The sequence below is a fragment of the Xiphophorus maculatus genome, chromosome 4, assembly GCF_002775205.1.
Source record: "Xiphophorus maculatus strain JP 163 A chromosome 4, X_maculatus-5.0-male, whole genome shotgun sequence".
Classification (NCBI taxonomy): Eukaryota; Metazoa; Chordata; class Actinopteri; order Cyprinodontiformes; family Poeciliidae; genus Xiphophorus; species Xiphophorus maculatus.
The window spans coordinates 4,709,588-4,724,222 of NC_036446.1; the positions used below are offsets into that span (position 1 = coordinate 4,709,588).

The 14,635-nt window shown below is 38.9% G+C and overlaps 1 protein-coding gene across 3 annotated transcripts in view; it reads right to left on the reverse strand.

The window, feature by feature from the left end:
- The window catches only part of lrp4 (LDL receptor related protein 4), a 112,039-nt gene that overhangs the window by 24,378 nt on the left and 73,026 nt on the right, over positions 1-14,635 (reverse strand). For all 3 annotated transcript variants that reach the window (XM_023332431.1, XM_023332430.1, XM_023332433.1), the window contains exons 4-14: positions 13,246-13,359; positions 13,041-13,157; positions 11,472-11,600; positions 6,343-6,462; positions 6,126-6,251; positions 5,355-5,480; positions 4,298-4,432; positions 2,868-2,993; positions 2,277-2,507; positions 1,590-1,746; positions 838-1,055 (exon numbers count right to left, since the gene is read on the reverse strand). In XM_023332431.1, the coding sequence (XP_023188199.1) occupies positions 838-1,055; positions 1,590-1,746; positions 2,277-2,507; positions 2,868-2,993; positions 4,298-4,432; positions 5,355-5,480; positions 6,126-6,251; positions 6,343-6,462; positions 11,472-11,600; positions 13,041-13,157; positions 13,246-13,359 (1,599 nt within the window). The remainder of the gene's footprint in view (positions 1-837; positions 1,056-1,589; positions 1,747-2,276; positions 2,508-2,867; positions 2,994-4,297; positions 4,433-5,354; positions 5,481-6,125; positions 6,252-6,342; positions 6,463-11,471; positions 11,601-13,040; positions 13,158-13,245; positions 13,360-14,635) is intronic.

Consider the following 14,635-nt stretch of genomic DNA (forward strand, 5'->3'; position numbering starts at 1 on the left):
TTCAGCTCAAAGTGTGTCAATACGTATTTATAGATGTGTGTTTCCACTCAACATTCATTAGGCCTTTGTAATAAAACAACAGAATCATTCTTTATGTTTGAAATGGAGAAATTAGAAAAATAATATCCTCGTTTTCTGCTGAAGAACAACAGAGTGGGTTTTGCAGGAAGTAGTTTTAGTTTTTAAACTGTATTCTTATGTTTTTTCAAACTTCTTAGTAGTTCCAAACTTAATATTAGGGTATGTTTTTTTGATGAGTAACTATTCTCAACTCATGAAGATAAATATGTGTCTGCCTTTCTTGAATGAGAGGTTCTCTTTTCTTTCCCATTTTGAAGAGTGATTAAGGGGATTCAGTCACATCTTATTTATACCACAAGGAAGCAAAAATAAAGAAAAAAATTACAACTTACAAGGATCTAGAAACTCAGATTAATTTTTAAAAATGCTAAATGTGCCAATAATTGTGGTACTGGTGATTTTGTAAGACCGTGTTTTAATTGGGGATTTCTTCCCACTCTGTAAAATGTACAAAAACTAAATGTTTATTCACTTTTTTCTACTTTACTACTGAAATAAAACATTACCATAATTTATTTTATATATCTTTAGCACCATCTTTAAATCATAGAAACTGCTGTAATATTTCAGGAGGTTTTATGAATCAGGTCTAGTCAGCCATAAAAATATGCTGTCATCAAGAAGGTGGAAGAAAAAAAGCATTCAACGTCTCCTTCAGTCTCACAAATAAATGCCAGTATTCTACTTTTCTCTCTGGATCTGAACTCGTCCTTACATCATCCAAAGCCTGAAAAAACAAACGGCGGCTCGGTTTACCATTGCTGATGACGGCCTTGCGGTTGCGTCCATCCAAGTCCGCTCTCTCGATGACGTGATGCTTGGCATCCACCCAGTATATGCGGCGGCTGGCGTAGTCAATGGTGAGGCCGTTGGGCCAGAACAGGTGTGTGTCTGCGATGACCCGGCGGTTCGAGCCGTCCATGTTAGAGTACTCGATGCGTGGCGTGTTCCCCCAGTCCGTCCAGTAAATCTTACTGAAGGGGAAAATGGGACATTCGTGGTGAGTTTCGTGCTTGTACAGCTGAAGCTGGCATACAACAGATTGTTGTCAGGATTTCAGACGCAGCAGATGTCTTGATTTACAAAAACAAGTTTTCTTTGCCTCCAACATTTACGTCCTCCTCATCGTCACTCATCTGTTATGTGTAACCTCAGAAACTTTCCCCCCCCTCATTTGTTAATTATCCCATGCTAATGAGCTCTCTAATATGCCGCACGAGTTTTCCACTTTTAAATTTCAGTGGGGCCTTTTAGGAAACTTTCTCCTGCCACCGAACAACATGAAACCAGGCAGGAGGACACAGTTAGCTGCTGCTCCTTTTGTGAAATACTTGTTCCACACAGATGCTCGCCTGTGGGTAATGCCGTGCTGCCAGACTTTAATCGCTGCTCTGCTGCTGCTGCGCTACAACTGGGACATGTCCAGAGGGGATATGCATATATGAATGTGTGTGGATTTGAAAGCATCTGGGGTGAATTATGAAGTGTGTGTGGATGTCGACTCGTACCCCTCGATGGGGTGCAATGCAATGGCTCTGGGCTTCTCCATATTCTGCCACAGCAACACTTTTCGGTGCGTCCCATCCAGATTGGCCACTTCAATGCGGGACGTCCCGGAGTCTGTCCAGTAAAGCTTATCGTGGATCCAGTCTATTGCCAATCCCCCTAAAACAGAAGAAAACAAGTTTTTTTTACCTAATTAAAATTATTCAGTTGGATTTTGTGGAAATATGTTGGCAACCACATATCCTGTGAATAAAACAAAAACCTAAACTGTAGATTAAAATTACAGGCCTCTTTTTTATTGCGCATGAGGACTGGACAATATGGTATAAAAAACTTATGATATAAGCTCTACATTTCAGTAGGTATCAATAACTGTCTATCTTTATTGTTTATGTTTTTGTTTTAAATATCTGAAGTCAGGATAAGGGTTCCTAAGGGGGAAGTAGAAGACGGCATCAGAGATTGATGCACAGAAATGTGACTGCACTAAATAATCATGAGGCCTGATGTAGAATAAAGGAAAAAGTTCAAGTTTTTTTGGCTCAGCTCCAAAATGAATCAGGTGATGGATGGAAGGAAAGATGCAGGGCTGAGTATCGTCAGACAGAGAGAAGCAGAGTTGAATAAATTGGATAAATGATGAATGATGCTGCTGTCCCTAAGCTGAACCCATTGGCTGCCACACCCACCTGGGCTCTCCAGACCGGTGGAGATGACCTCCTCCACGTTGGAGCCGTTGAGGTTGGCCTTCATGATGCGGTCAAGCGTCACGTCCGACCAGAAGACGAGCTCTCGGCTGTGATGGAAGTCCAGCGCAATGGCGTTCTCCAGGTTGTTGAGCAGGAGGGTGTATTCTGAGCGGTGTGGTAAAACTTGTCGGATGTCGATGCGGTTTGCAAACAACAGCACTGGCTCTGGACCTAAAGAAAAGTTCGTGGTCAAAAGAGAATAAAACACTTAGGTAGGACCAAAGGATGCTTTTAATAACAGCAGGCAATAATTTCAGCTGAGTTGTGGCAGCTGCCTGGCAGGCGCTCCTAACCCAGGTTTAACTCTGATCTGCAGCAGATTGATGGCTTGCTGCAGCAGTCCTGCACTCTACCTCTGGAGCACGGCTAAATCTACCTCAGAATGAAACGGAGCCCCCGGAGCAGCTGAGTGGATAGAGTTACAACTTAAGAAAAGTGGAACCACTGTGCAACCAAACTTTTATTGGAGGTCAAGCCTTGAGGAGTCTCCGGTGACATGTCAAGGAAGAAAAGCGGAGTAGTAATTTTTACCCAGAGCTTTGCAGCTGCGCTTATCAGGCCGAAGCTCGTAGCCGTGGACACAGCGGCACAGGAAACTCCCCTCCGTGTTGGTACAGCCCTGGCTACAGTAACCCTCTTCCGCACACTCATCCACATCTGGAAAAAAACACAGAAGGAAATATTGACTGCAGCAATAATTTTCCTTTAGGGTTAAAAGTAAATGGAAGAGACAAATTGCCAGAAGGGAGTTCAAAGAACAAAATAATTTAACAGTTTTAGAACAATTGAGATAGAGAGTTGAATTAATTTATTTCAAGCATCTAATCTTTTGACTTAAGGAGAAGTTCCTACTTTTGGAAAACTCCAGGATAAGAAAATGACAGATTAATACGACCACATATTACAGTTGCTGGATATTTAATCGACTGCACTTACATGATGCAAATGTCCCATTGCATGACATGCTCCTGCTAATGGCTTAATTTCATTCAGGTTTTTTTGAAGCAGTAGCTGCATTTCCATTCCAAATGTGTGAAAAACTTTAACATTCTGCTAATGATGAAAGAACACAATTTTGCAATTGCAGTGTTTCCATTAAAAAAGAAACGTAATTAAAGTTACACATGGATACGTTTGTTCACATGATAAGTCATTAAAAAACATGCCGTGCCGTCATCCTCCAAATACTTCCTGTTGTTGTCTTCTGCGTCTTTTCCGCCAATAGTAACACCTGGTTGTTGATCATGTGACTTTTGTGATGCACAAAAAGTGCTTCCTTTGCAGTTTTGTGAAATAGACCAATTTCAATAAAGCCAAAAAAACCAAATCATCTTGGCGCTAAAACATTTTATCAATAAACAAGAGATTTCCCAAAGGTTCATGTTTCAATTAAGGAAATTTATTTTTGAAAAGTCAAATTGCTCTATTATACGGTCAATGGAAACGCAGCTATCGAAACATCTAAAACATGCCGTACTCTGCATTTTGGCCAAAGGTTTTGAGTTCAGTCACAATAACTTCTTTCATTTTAGTAATTTGGTTCTAAATATACAACTACTGTTTTTTCAACCAGACCAGATTCAGTTACAATGCCTGGTGCACAAACAGCTAACATAGCCCAGTCAGCATGGTATTGTATATATTCCTTCTGATTTGGTTCCTGGGAAAAGAAAAATGACATTTTAAACCATTTACTTATCAGTTATGCTTCTGGAATTTCCCAAGACTCTCTTGAGGATATAAATGAAAATTTCATAAGTGGGAGGTAAGAGCGGCACCTCATGCAGAATAATGTTGGATTGATGTCAACCCCAGGAAGTCAGTGAACACATAGCACTTGGCAAGTTGTCATAAATATTAACACCTTTGCTCACTCACTTTCACCAGCAAACCCTGTCACATTGTAATCCACGCCCCCTGTGCCCCCCACACACATCACACACACACAAAGACAGAATTACCCTGGCAGGATTTGTTGTCGTCGGTCAGTCGGTATCCGTTGTGACAGGTGCACTGGACCAGTCCTCTGACCATCTGACACTTCTGTAAGCAGCCTCCATTATTCTGGTTACAGTTGCCCTCACTGGACCGTGGCCCTACAGGAAGTGCAGAAAGATTACAAGGACATAAACACAGCTTGCTGATTCAGTAAAAATGTGAAAAGCATCTGGCACATTTGATGTTGGACCTGGAAATACTTTTAGGAGTGAGGGTTGAGGTTACTGAACTTTATCAACACAAACTGAATATGCTCCTTCAGAAATATATTTAAACGTTACTGAAGCCACATATAGTTGCTCCATGAAGGACTCTGCTGACACCATGACCTTTCTTTCATTACCAGAGTCTAAATCTCACCTTTGCTTGACTTTTTGGGAGTTTTGGAGAACATTGTAGCATTTGTTTGAGCCTCTTAAGATCAGAGTTTTTTCAGTGGCAAAAATATTTGCAAAAATATCTGCTGACTTCTGATCTTAGGCCAACTCCAGACTGCTTGGAAGACTGGATCATGACACTAAAATCAGGCAGATCATAAATGGTTTTGAAGAGGCTCTAGTTAGATGGTGAGAAAGCTATTGTTGCTTGACAGCTCATAGCTAAGAAAAAAAAAACAAATGATGCTTCTTTCTCTAAACCAAAAGCTTAAACCTATAACAGGTGTAGTAACCTCCAATATCTTTAAGGAAATTCCATGTGAGCTAACCATCTAGAGCAGATACAAATCTTAGCTATTAAGAAAAAAGTGTACTAATGGTCAAATGGTGCAAGAGGTTATTGAGGTATTAATGTGGTGTGGACAGGGCCTTATGTTTATTTGAGAAAAAGGTTTCAAAAAAAGGGCAGAGGAGAAACTTCCCAGGTTAAAAGGAAAACATTTTCATGGGAAACTCTGATCATCAGAAAACATCTATTATGTAAACTGAAGTGACCAAGCAATTACGGAGTAAGCACTAAACTTAATGTGGTGGATTCATGACTAATTGCAATAAAAGGTGCTGATTTTCTTGAAGCACTTACTGCAGTCGTGGTGTGGGTGTTCATCTGTCCCATCACCGCAGTCGTTGACCTCGTTACACACTTTTCTCTGTCCGATGCAACGGCCATTCCCACACTGGAACTGATCAGGAGCACATGGAGGACTGTCTGCAAGGAGGTGTGAAAATACAGACCATAAAACACGAGTCACTGTCTGTTTTTATTAGACATCTATTGTTTATAGTTTATTTAAAATATGGGGATCTTATTTTAATTCTGTTATTTGCTCTACAGTGTAAATGTTTCAAAGTGGGTGGCACAGTGTGAAAGAAAACTTTTCAAATGCGTCTGTTCTTCAATATCCCATAATCAACTTGCCCGATTCCCCCATCAGGATGTCATTTAGCTCTGCAGAGGCCATTCATTTCCTTCAGGTGTGTTGGGTATGCATGTAAAAGCTGCAGGATAGTAAACCAGATCTGGTGTCCTGGTTTACAATTTTCTCCTAAGATTTTTTTTTCTTTGAATAAAGACAGTTTCTAAGAGTGAGAAAGTTATTTTGTGTTTTTTCACAATACTTGTAAATTTTTCAAAGAGTGGCTCAAGGAACATAGTGTTCATCTCACATCAACATGAAGTCAAAACAATAAGACTGTTTTCTAGAAACAACTGCATCTCTCATCCAAAAGAAAAAAAACAAAAAAAACAGGGATTTTCTCAGTTCAGAATGACTCTTCACAGCCGTTGTCATGACTACATTTTAAAGTGAAGGTTATATTTAGCCTCTAAAAACAAGATAACTACAAGTCTTACCAGTTTTCTCACACCCCTCTTCATCACTCCGATCCGGGCAGTCATCCTCACCATCACATCTCCATGACAACCGCACACAACGTCCAGTTCCACACCGGAACTGGTCAGCTGTACACATTGACGAAGCTACAGGGGGAAAAAAAAAAATTAAACAAAATATTTGTAGAGTATTTCTAACAAAACTTAGCGATGATTTTTAGGACCGGCGGATACTTACTGCAGTTCTTTTCGTCCGACTGGTCGTCACAGTCGTATTCACCATCACATCTCCAGCCAGAGTTGATGCACATGCCACTACTGCACATGAATTCAACTGATCTGCAGGGTTGATGGGAAGCTGTACAAATACAAACAGTTAGAGATTTTAGCTCTAAGAGTAAGTCCTAAACAGAAATATATTCAGGTTATATAGGTTAAGATTAAATATTGTAATGTTTTTATAGACTCTTGTTATTCTCAGAGATTTTTACTATTCTCAGAGTTATGAGAGAACATGACATCATGAATTGTCCAAAAATCTAATAACGTCCGACAGAAAACTGAAAATGGATGATCATTTACTTTTTCTGTACAATGATGATGCAAAATAAAAGATCCAATCCACACAGATGTACTGCACTGAGCTAAAAGTTGACCTTCCACAACCATCTCAGGCCCTACACGTAATAAAAGCAGTTAGGTGAGAGAAAAAAATGGACCTAGAGCTAAATAGAGCAATTCCCAAAGATCTCGCTAACCATGTGTTCCAATCTCGTAATAAGTTTAAGAAAATAAAGTACTGTTGTGCTGCTTAAAGGAGGGTGAACAAAGAAAAGTAGTGGGCTTAAGAACTAGAGATGAGACAAGTTTCAAGACTTTCTACTCTAATAGTTTGACAAACTTAAACGATCTACAATAGAAAGTGATTTTTGAAAATTATTTTGTTTATACAATCAATTCCTTGCTTGTTTCACCAAGTTAATTTAAAAGCATGTATAATGACAGTTTCTTTCCACTGCAAGTGACAGACATATTGAAGTGACCCAGTCAAAGTCCAGACTGGAATTTAATAAATGATCTGTGAAGGGAGCTAAAGATTATGGTCAGTGACATGAAGCTCATCCAGAAAGAAATGTATCAAACTACCAGTGGAAAATGCAATCTGATCAGCAATAACTATGTATTTCATTATATTTTCAGAGATGCTCATCTCATTTGCTAAAAGAAAAACGCCTTGGTTGAATTAAAGTATTTGAAATGTAAAACTGCCTAGGTTATTAGTAATCAGAGGTTTAATCAAACATTTTCAAAACATGAATGAAAATACAAATTTTAACTTTGGATAACTTTTTACTAATTCAGGAGCTTTAAATTATGGTTGGACTTGTTTGTGGGTTTTGTTCTTGTTAGGATGAATAAATCTAAAAGGGTCCTAAAAGGGTCCACGTGTCACGGGGTTCAATCAAATTAATTATCATATGTACATAACTTAAAATAATTTATGTACATATGATTCAGAAAGGCTTCCCATGAGGTTGCCTTTTATTAGGTTGTTAAAAATGGACTTGTAGAGGCGTCTTATCCTCATGCTGCCTCTAAATTTAATCCTTCAGTTTCATAGATAAAAGTAGTTTCTAAAGCCAGCAATACTTCCTCCTTACCATCATTAATTATTCCTGTTTAATCTGTCTGTTTGCATGATTATCTGAAAGCGGATACTGGCTGTTCAAACTTTAAATCTCTCTCCATCTCACTACATGCGATGAGATCAAAGTGAAGCCCAAAATGGCAGCACAAAAAGGATGTAGGTGGATGAAAAGATTAAAGCTGAATCAAACATAAGCATCTTACATCCTCATCCTGAGCTTGTGTGTGTGAGTACGCCTTTGACATGTTTCCTCCTGACAGCAGGAGTGAGCTCCCATCGAAGCGTCAGCGAGAGCGCGATGGAAGAGGAACGAAATGACAAGCAAGGAAATGTAGAGGAGAGAGGGGGAAACTGATGTGGAGCTTGAAGCTTCCATGTGCACGCCTATCAGCTGGGCAGGAGAAGAGAAGGATGATCAAAACAGCAGGTGGTTTTCCCCGCAGAGAAACCAGCAGACAAAAACGGAGATGGAAAAGTGAGTGAATCAGTGTGGGACGCCAAGGAGAAACACACGCACGCCCACGCCTACGCCCAAAGATTCATCCACAACTTTCTCCCTCACAGACAGACACACAAAACTCGTAAACAATTCCAAGTTCATGTGCTCAGCGATGAAGCCAAAAGCTGTCCCCATGTGGTAATGATACATGCAAGTTGGGGTATTTTTGAGACTATTGATGTGTGCGTGGGCGTGTGTGTGTGTGAAGATCCACATGAGCCAAAAGAAGAGGAGAGGGAGAGAAGGAGAGCAAGAGGGGGAGAGAGAGACTTCTCCTCTAACAAAGCACCCTTCATGTGTCTGGAGAGTGGATGCCAAGGAATGCTGTCTGAGGATGGGCAGTCTTATGCCTCTGAGGAATGCCTCCTCTGAGGGTGTCGGTGTGTGAAAGAGGGGGAGTGTGTCCACAAAATATGAAACAGAATTCACTGGAAGCCCCGCCCCAAATCCTCCTCACATGGATGAATGTGGGCCAGAAATAAATGTAACAAAAATAAAGTGGGCAGATTGAGAGTGAAGGACAGCAGCAAATTAGCAGAGGTCAGAGCGATTGTCAGGACCTACAATCTGTGAGCAGGATGCTGAAATGTTATTCGAAAATTTGAAATGTTTGTTTTTCTTTTACATTTCTGTAAACTTCAGAATTTCCTTATGTTTATGTTTCATTACAGACCTTTTGTATAAACAATTTCCTCAAAGATCTACGCACAATGCTCTATATCTGTGTCTTTAATAGATGCAATATGCCAAATGGACATCTTTTCTATGTCTTTTTTTATTATTGTCAAACATTTCTAATTCAGCATTTCATAAGTATTCACACCCATGGCTTTCTGTTTGTTGAATACATTTTCACAGATTTTTGTTGTTTCTACAATTTATTTTGGGATATCAGCTCCCATTTGTCTCTGCAGATCCTCTCCATCCATCCCACTCCGTTTGGACTGGCAGCGTTTGAAAGCTGACATTTTTAGTTGCATTGAACTCTGGTTAGGCCATTCACAAGTGGAGATTTTCACATGTTTGACCTGCTGATCAACAGCCTGAGCTGATCCAGGGATTTCTGGCTGATTTAGGTATATCTAGTGATGATTGATCAAATAGCAGTGAGAAACCTTGAACCTGTGGTTATCATGCTGATGATAAACTCCTCAAAGGCATAGAACTGCCTGTGTTTGAGTGTGTGTATGCTTGAGATAAGGTGGAGCAACATGAAACGGAGTGAGTAAGAGGAGCATAGAATATCACACATGGAAGATCAAGGACAGAGAGCAACAGACATTTCTATAGGAGGATTTTTTTTCTCTGTGTAGGAAGGAGAATAAACTATGACTGACAATTTAGAAGCTTTATTAGCTGACAACGCAAGCTGCATTGCAAACATGTGTTCTTACTTTTAAGTCACAAGAATTGATATGCGTCAGTATATGTCAACATGCAAAAACGCAGTAGCAGTTGGCAGATGTTTTAAAGCAGAACTTGGAAATCTCAACTAAAGAACGGACTTTGAACGAATGCAGCTCGTCGTCTTTCTGTCTCTCTGCTTTCGCTCAACCTTCAAAGTCCTTCCCTTAAGAGGAGTCTCTTCATGCAAATGCAGACTAATAATTATTGCAACCAAATAAGTGCCACTGAACCACTTTACGCACAACACTTAATATGGTCCTTTGTGAGTTATTGGGATGTTATTAGTTTGGGGTTTCACAGAGTCCCTTGGAACTTGTTCTTGTCCCATCGCTGCATTTGGAACAGGTTTCCTGCTGATTGAAATAACAGTGCATAAATAAATAAATAACATGGAATGTTGGATTTTGTCTTTATTAAAGAGATATAGCACCCGGAGGCAGCAGCTGCTTTTTAATTTGAGAGTGGGACTGTGAGCAATTGGCGCACTGCAGCAGGAAATAATCACATCAGATCAACAACCTACAGGAGACAACAGAAGCTTAAAGAGAATAACATGACTGTCTTACTATTAAAAAAAAACAAAAAATCACTATTTACTTATAGGTCAGAAAACTAGAGATCAACATTTAGGTGTTTCAATACACATTTATTATGAAGTTTCCTCTAAGAAATCTGATTTCAGTGGATTTTTAAATGACAGGCCTCTACATAACTACAGAAGAAGCTGCTGAGGTAATTCTGTTCCTTTAAATCACGTGTTTTGGAGCAAAGAAACATCAAACAAGCACGATGGTGTGCCTGAAGGGCCAGGTTTGTGGAAAATACCACATCAGGACACGCACTGTTGATCTCTCATCCTCCTCTGATATTTTGCAGAAGGCCACCGCACACTGAACATTACAATAGTGTATGTCAAGCTGGTTCTGGCCCCAAGAGAGCCCTGAATAAACCCCAATAAACCCTGAGGAGGACCTAGAAGTTTTGAAGTAGCTGTTATTGGCCCTTGAATCCACTTGCTCACCCTCTGTGGTAGAACAACACTTATGCAGCTATCAAAAGAAGTGTGAAATCCTCCCTATTTTCTCCAAAGTAGTCAAAGGCCCTCTTGACATCTGATGATACTTAGTATCCAGGATAATTTGGATTAAGTTGATTTAATTCACAAATGGCATTCAAATCTACCCTAAGTGTGCAGACCACTCGGTGTTCAAAATGACCATCAGCAAGTCTGGTAAGTTGCTGTTTCATCACAAACACATTGAGTCAACTTCAGTAAATTCTTCTGTAGATATCAGCATTATTGAGATTCACAAATGCTGCATTTTGTTGAATTATTTCAGACACCCAACTCAATGATGGCAGTATTATGTATTCTTTTGGGCACATAGTGTCATTTTGTCACAATTAAGTAACTATGTTAACTTCTATTGTTATGAAAATTATAATATATATATATATATATATATATATATATATATATATATATATATATATATATATATATATATATATATATATATATATATAAATGACTTAAAAGAAATGTGACTTCATAATTTAACATCTTGAGATTGGTGTTAAATTATGTTTCTTTAAAAACTTTTGCTGAGCCCAAAAGCAAATCTCTTGTTTTACCGGTCTGTTTACAATCTGTCCCTCACCAAAGTTAAGATTAAGAAAAAAACTAGAGTTAGCCTTACATATTAGTCTGAAGTAAATCAAATATTCCCCAAATGGTATGTCGTTATAAATTAGTGAAATCCAACCATCTTATACTGGACGTGTTTATGAATCTGAGTGACGATGAACTCACAGCAGTCCGACTCGTCTGACCAGTCTCCACAGTCATCATCTCCGTCGCAGTGGTAGATATCCAGGATACAGCGGCCATATGCACACTGGAACTCCTCCACGCTGCAGGTGGCCGTCATCACATCTGAGGCTGCAGCGGAACAAAACAGCACGTTAAACAGATGCTGGGAAAGGCGCTGCAGCAGTTGGCTGTCTACAACTCTTTGAAGCTCTAACTCTATTCTGCTAGCAACTGAAGATGAAATGTATGAGTATCATACATCTCTATTGGCCTGTTAAACTTTTTGTTATGCATTGCATAAAGTTTCTTAGTATTGGATCACAGATGGCCACAAAACTAAAATCTCTGCCTCTTGGTATGTAGGTTTACAAAGGGTCAGCCATTTCCCAGAAAATTTCCCTTAAAAGTTAGATTTTTGAAACTGGCAACTGTACAATTGAATAATGGGATTTCCTGGATAATTGACTAAAGACTTGAAGTAATTAAATGATGGAATGAAACAATTTAATCTGATTAATTAGAAGCTTTGTAATTAATTAATCACAGCTCATCTTTTAATCTCCCTTTTCATGGGCTTTTTCAATTCAGCTTTTCATTCAACAATATTGTTGAGTAAAATATTGCTGTCAAGACCCAATCCAGTCAACATATAAATTAAAAAACTCATTCAAACTTTTAAAGCCAAACTTCTGTTTTTTAGCCCAAGCTTCTCAAGCTAAAGCCTCTTCCAGGACCCTGTCAGCATCCTTCAAATCCCTTCCTCAAGAGTCTCAGATTTGTGTTCTGAGAGAACTCCCAAACATTCCAGTTTAAATTTGTAAATTACATGAATCCCCGTTGAAGGTTTCCAACTGTGAAAATTTATCGCATTTTTGCAGTATTTTTATGTTCTAAGAAATATGTTATTATGAATCCTGAATCAAGAGGGAGCCAGTATATCTCTGCATATTTGGTGATCAACTGGAGAGCTTTATGGGAACTAGCATCAAATAAAGCTAAAAGTGCAAAACAGTGGTTGAGCCTGCAGGGTACAAATGCATGCTCCAGTTTCTCTGCATGGGTTCAGATCAAGATTTGCCTAAGTTTTCAGAGTTTGCAGAAGGAAGAAGAGAATTTAAATTTTTCACAGGAGTGAATCCTTAGTTAAAAGCAAAGATTTTGGTCAAAATTGACACTCTAATTCCTGACAGGGACACAATGCTATGGTAAGACTGCTAAAAGGGATTATTTGGTTTTTATTACATAAATACAGAATAAAGAATACCAAAATAAAAAGTTAGTTGTCTTCATGTTTCCAGTTAAAAGACTAAAAGCTAAACAACTGATTTTTTAATTACATCAATAAATAAATCTGGTTCTCAGTGTGTGAGTAGATATTGTTAGTTTGATAATTTTATCCAAAACTCGAGACCTTATCTAAATAAAATTAGTGCAGAACCTCGTATACGAAAACATCCCATGCTTACGTCAGTTTCTATGTTTTCCTTGAACTACGCCAGTTTCTAGTTGAAAATTTATTCCTCACTGTTAACTCTACAAAATTATTTTTTCATTAATTTTATTACTTACGGCAATTTTCCTCATCTGATCCGTCCTTACAGTCCGTGTCTCCATCACAGTACCAGTGCTCAGCGATACAACTTCCATCTGTGCACCGGAACTCTTTGTCTGAACATTTGCGCATATCTGACATGAAAAACAACACGTGTTACAGATGAAGGCTGCACAAATTAATTTCTGCCTGTTTTACAACACACCAACACGGAGGACTTACCGCACTGCTCGTCACTGTTGTCACCACAATCATTGTCGCCGTCACAGTGCCAGAGGCTGCGGATGCAGTAGCCATTTTGGCACTGGAACTCATCCTCTTCACATTCTCTGGGAGCTGCATGAAGGAAAGAAATGCTTTAAAAATAATAAAAGTACAGATACAGTGTTCTGCTGAGAAATAGATAAAACCCCTGCCTCTTTTGTAGGATTCAGAGGAAAGCAGAGAAAATACATTTTGTCCCCCAAAACTGATTTAGGGCTCCAAAGAAGGGCATTTAGCCGATCAAACACAGAGTACACTGAGGTTTGATCTCAGCTAGAAAACTTTCAATGAAAGCTAATCTCAAATAGTTTGAAAAGAAAATAAATGGGTTATCTTCACAGTCACTGACCTATAAAATATTATTGATAAAGCAGAATTGCTGGATTATCGACAAATGCAGTACGGAAAAACTGAATTCAATATTTAAAAAGCTGAAAAAACTGTGACATAGGTCATTTTGAACAGACTAAACCAATTGCACACCAACCAAGAAAAAAAAAATAATGGGATGGGATGACAAGAGTGCTCTTTAAAAGTAAAAAGTTTACATAAGGATAATTAAATTATAGTGTCAGATGAGTAGGCTACTTGCCCTAAAAAGAAAAACAAACCAAAGGATCACTTCTGAACAGACAACAAATGCGTCAGCAAATCACAACCCTCTTCAGGGTGGAAGTCATCACCAATCAAGTTATATCAATATTTCAAGCTTTAGCTGCCTTTGGGGTCAGTAAGGCTTTCAAGAGTTGGAGGAAGCACAGAAGTAGCAGTAATTTCTACAATAGTTGAGACATTTATGATATTCATTTAGGCTCCAACTCAAACATTAGGACTTTAGCAGAGAGCAGGCAGGTTTAAGATATTCTAAGAAAGTTGCTCTGTTTTATCCTTTTCATTTGGTCTGACTTTTTCCATTCTGGCTTAATTTCTCCCTCCGATCCCTATACGAAACAGTGAGGAATCTGTGATGTGTGTTTGTGTGCACAAGGTAAATGTATCTAATTTTAAAACCTGGTAATTTACAATATAAATTGCTCTTCTCTTGGATAACCTATAGATGATGATTTAAGATCTAGCAATGGAGCAAAATGGGAATGCAACAAAGCACAATGCCTACATGCTCTATACATTAAATAATCTAACCTATGGCATCACATTACTGCCAAAAACCCTGAGGAGCTTATTAAGCAATAACCGTAGGGCATTCATTAATCAGTGGAGTGCATATCTTTAATTTGGGGGGTTCCCATTTATTTGTGGCCCCTGAACTCAGTGTTTTGCCACCGAGTGGAAAAACGCACTCACTCCAGTAAAACTGCATTTGCTCTGTGTGTGTCAAGGGCAGATC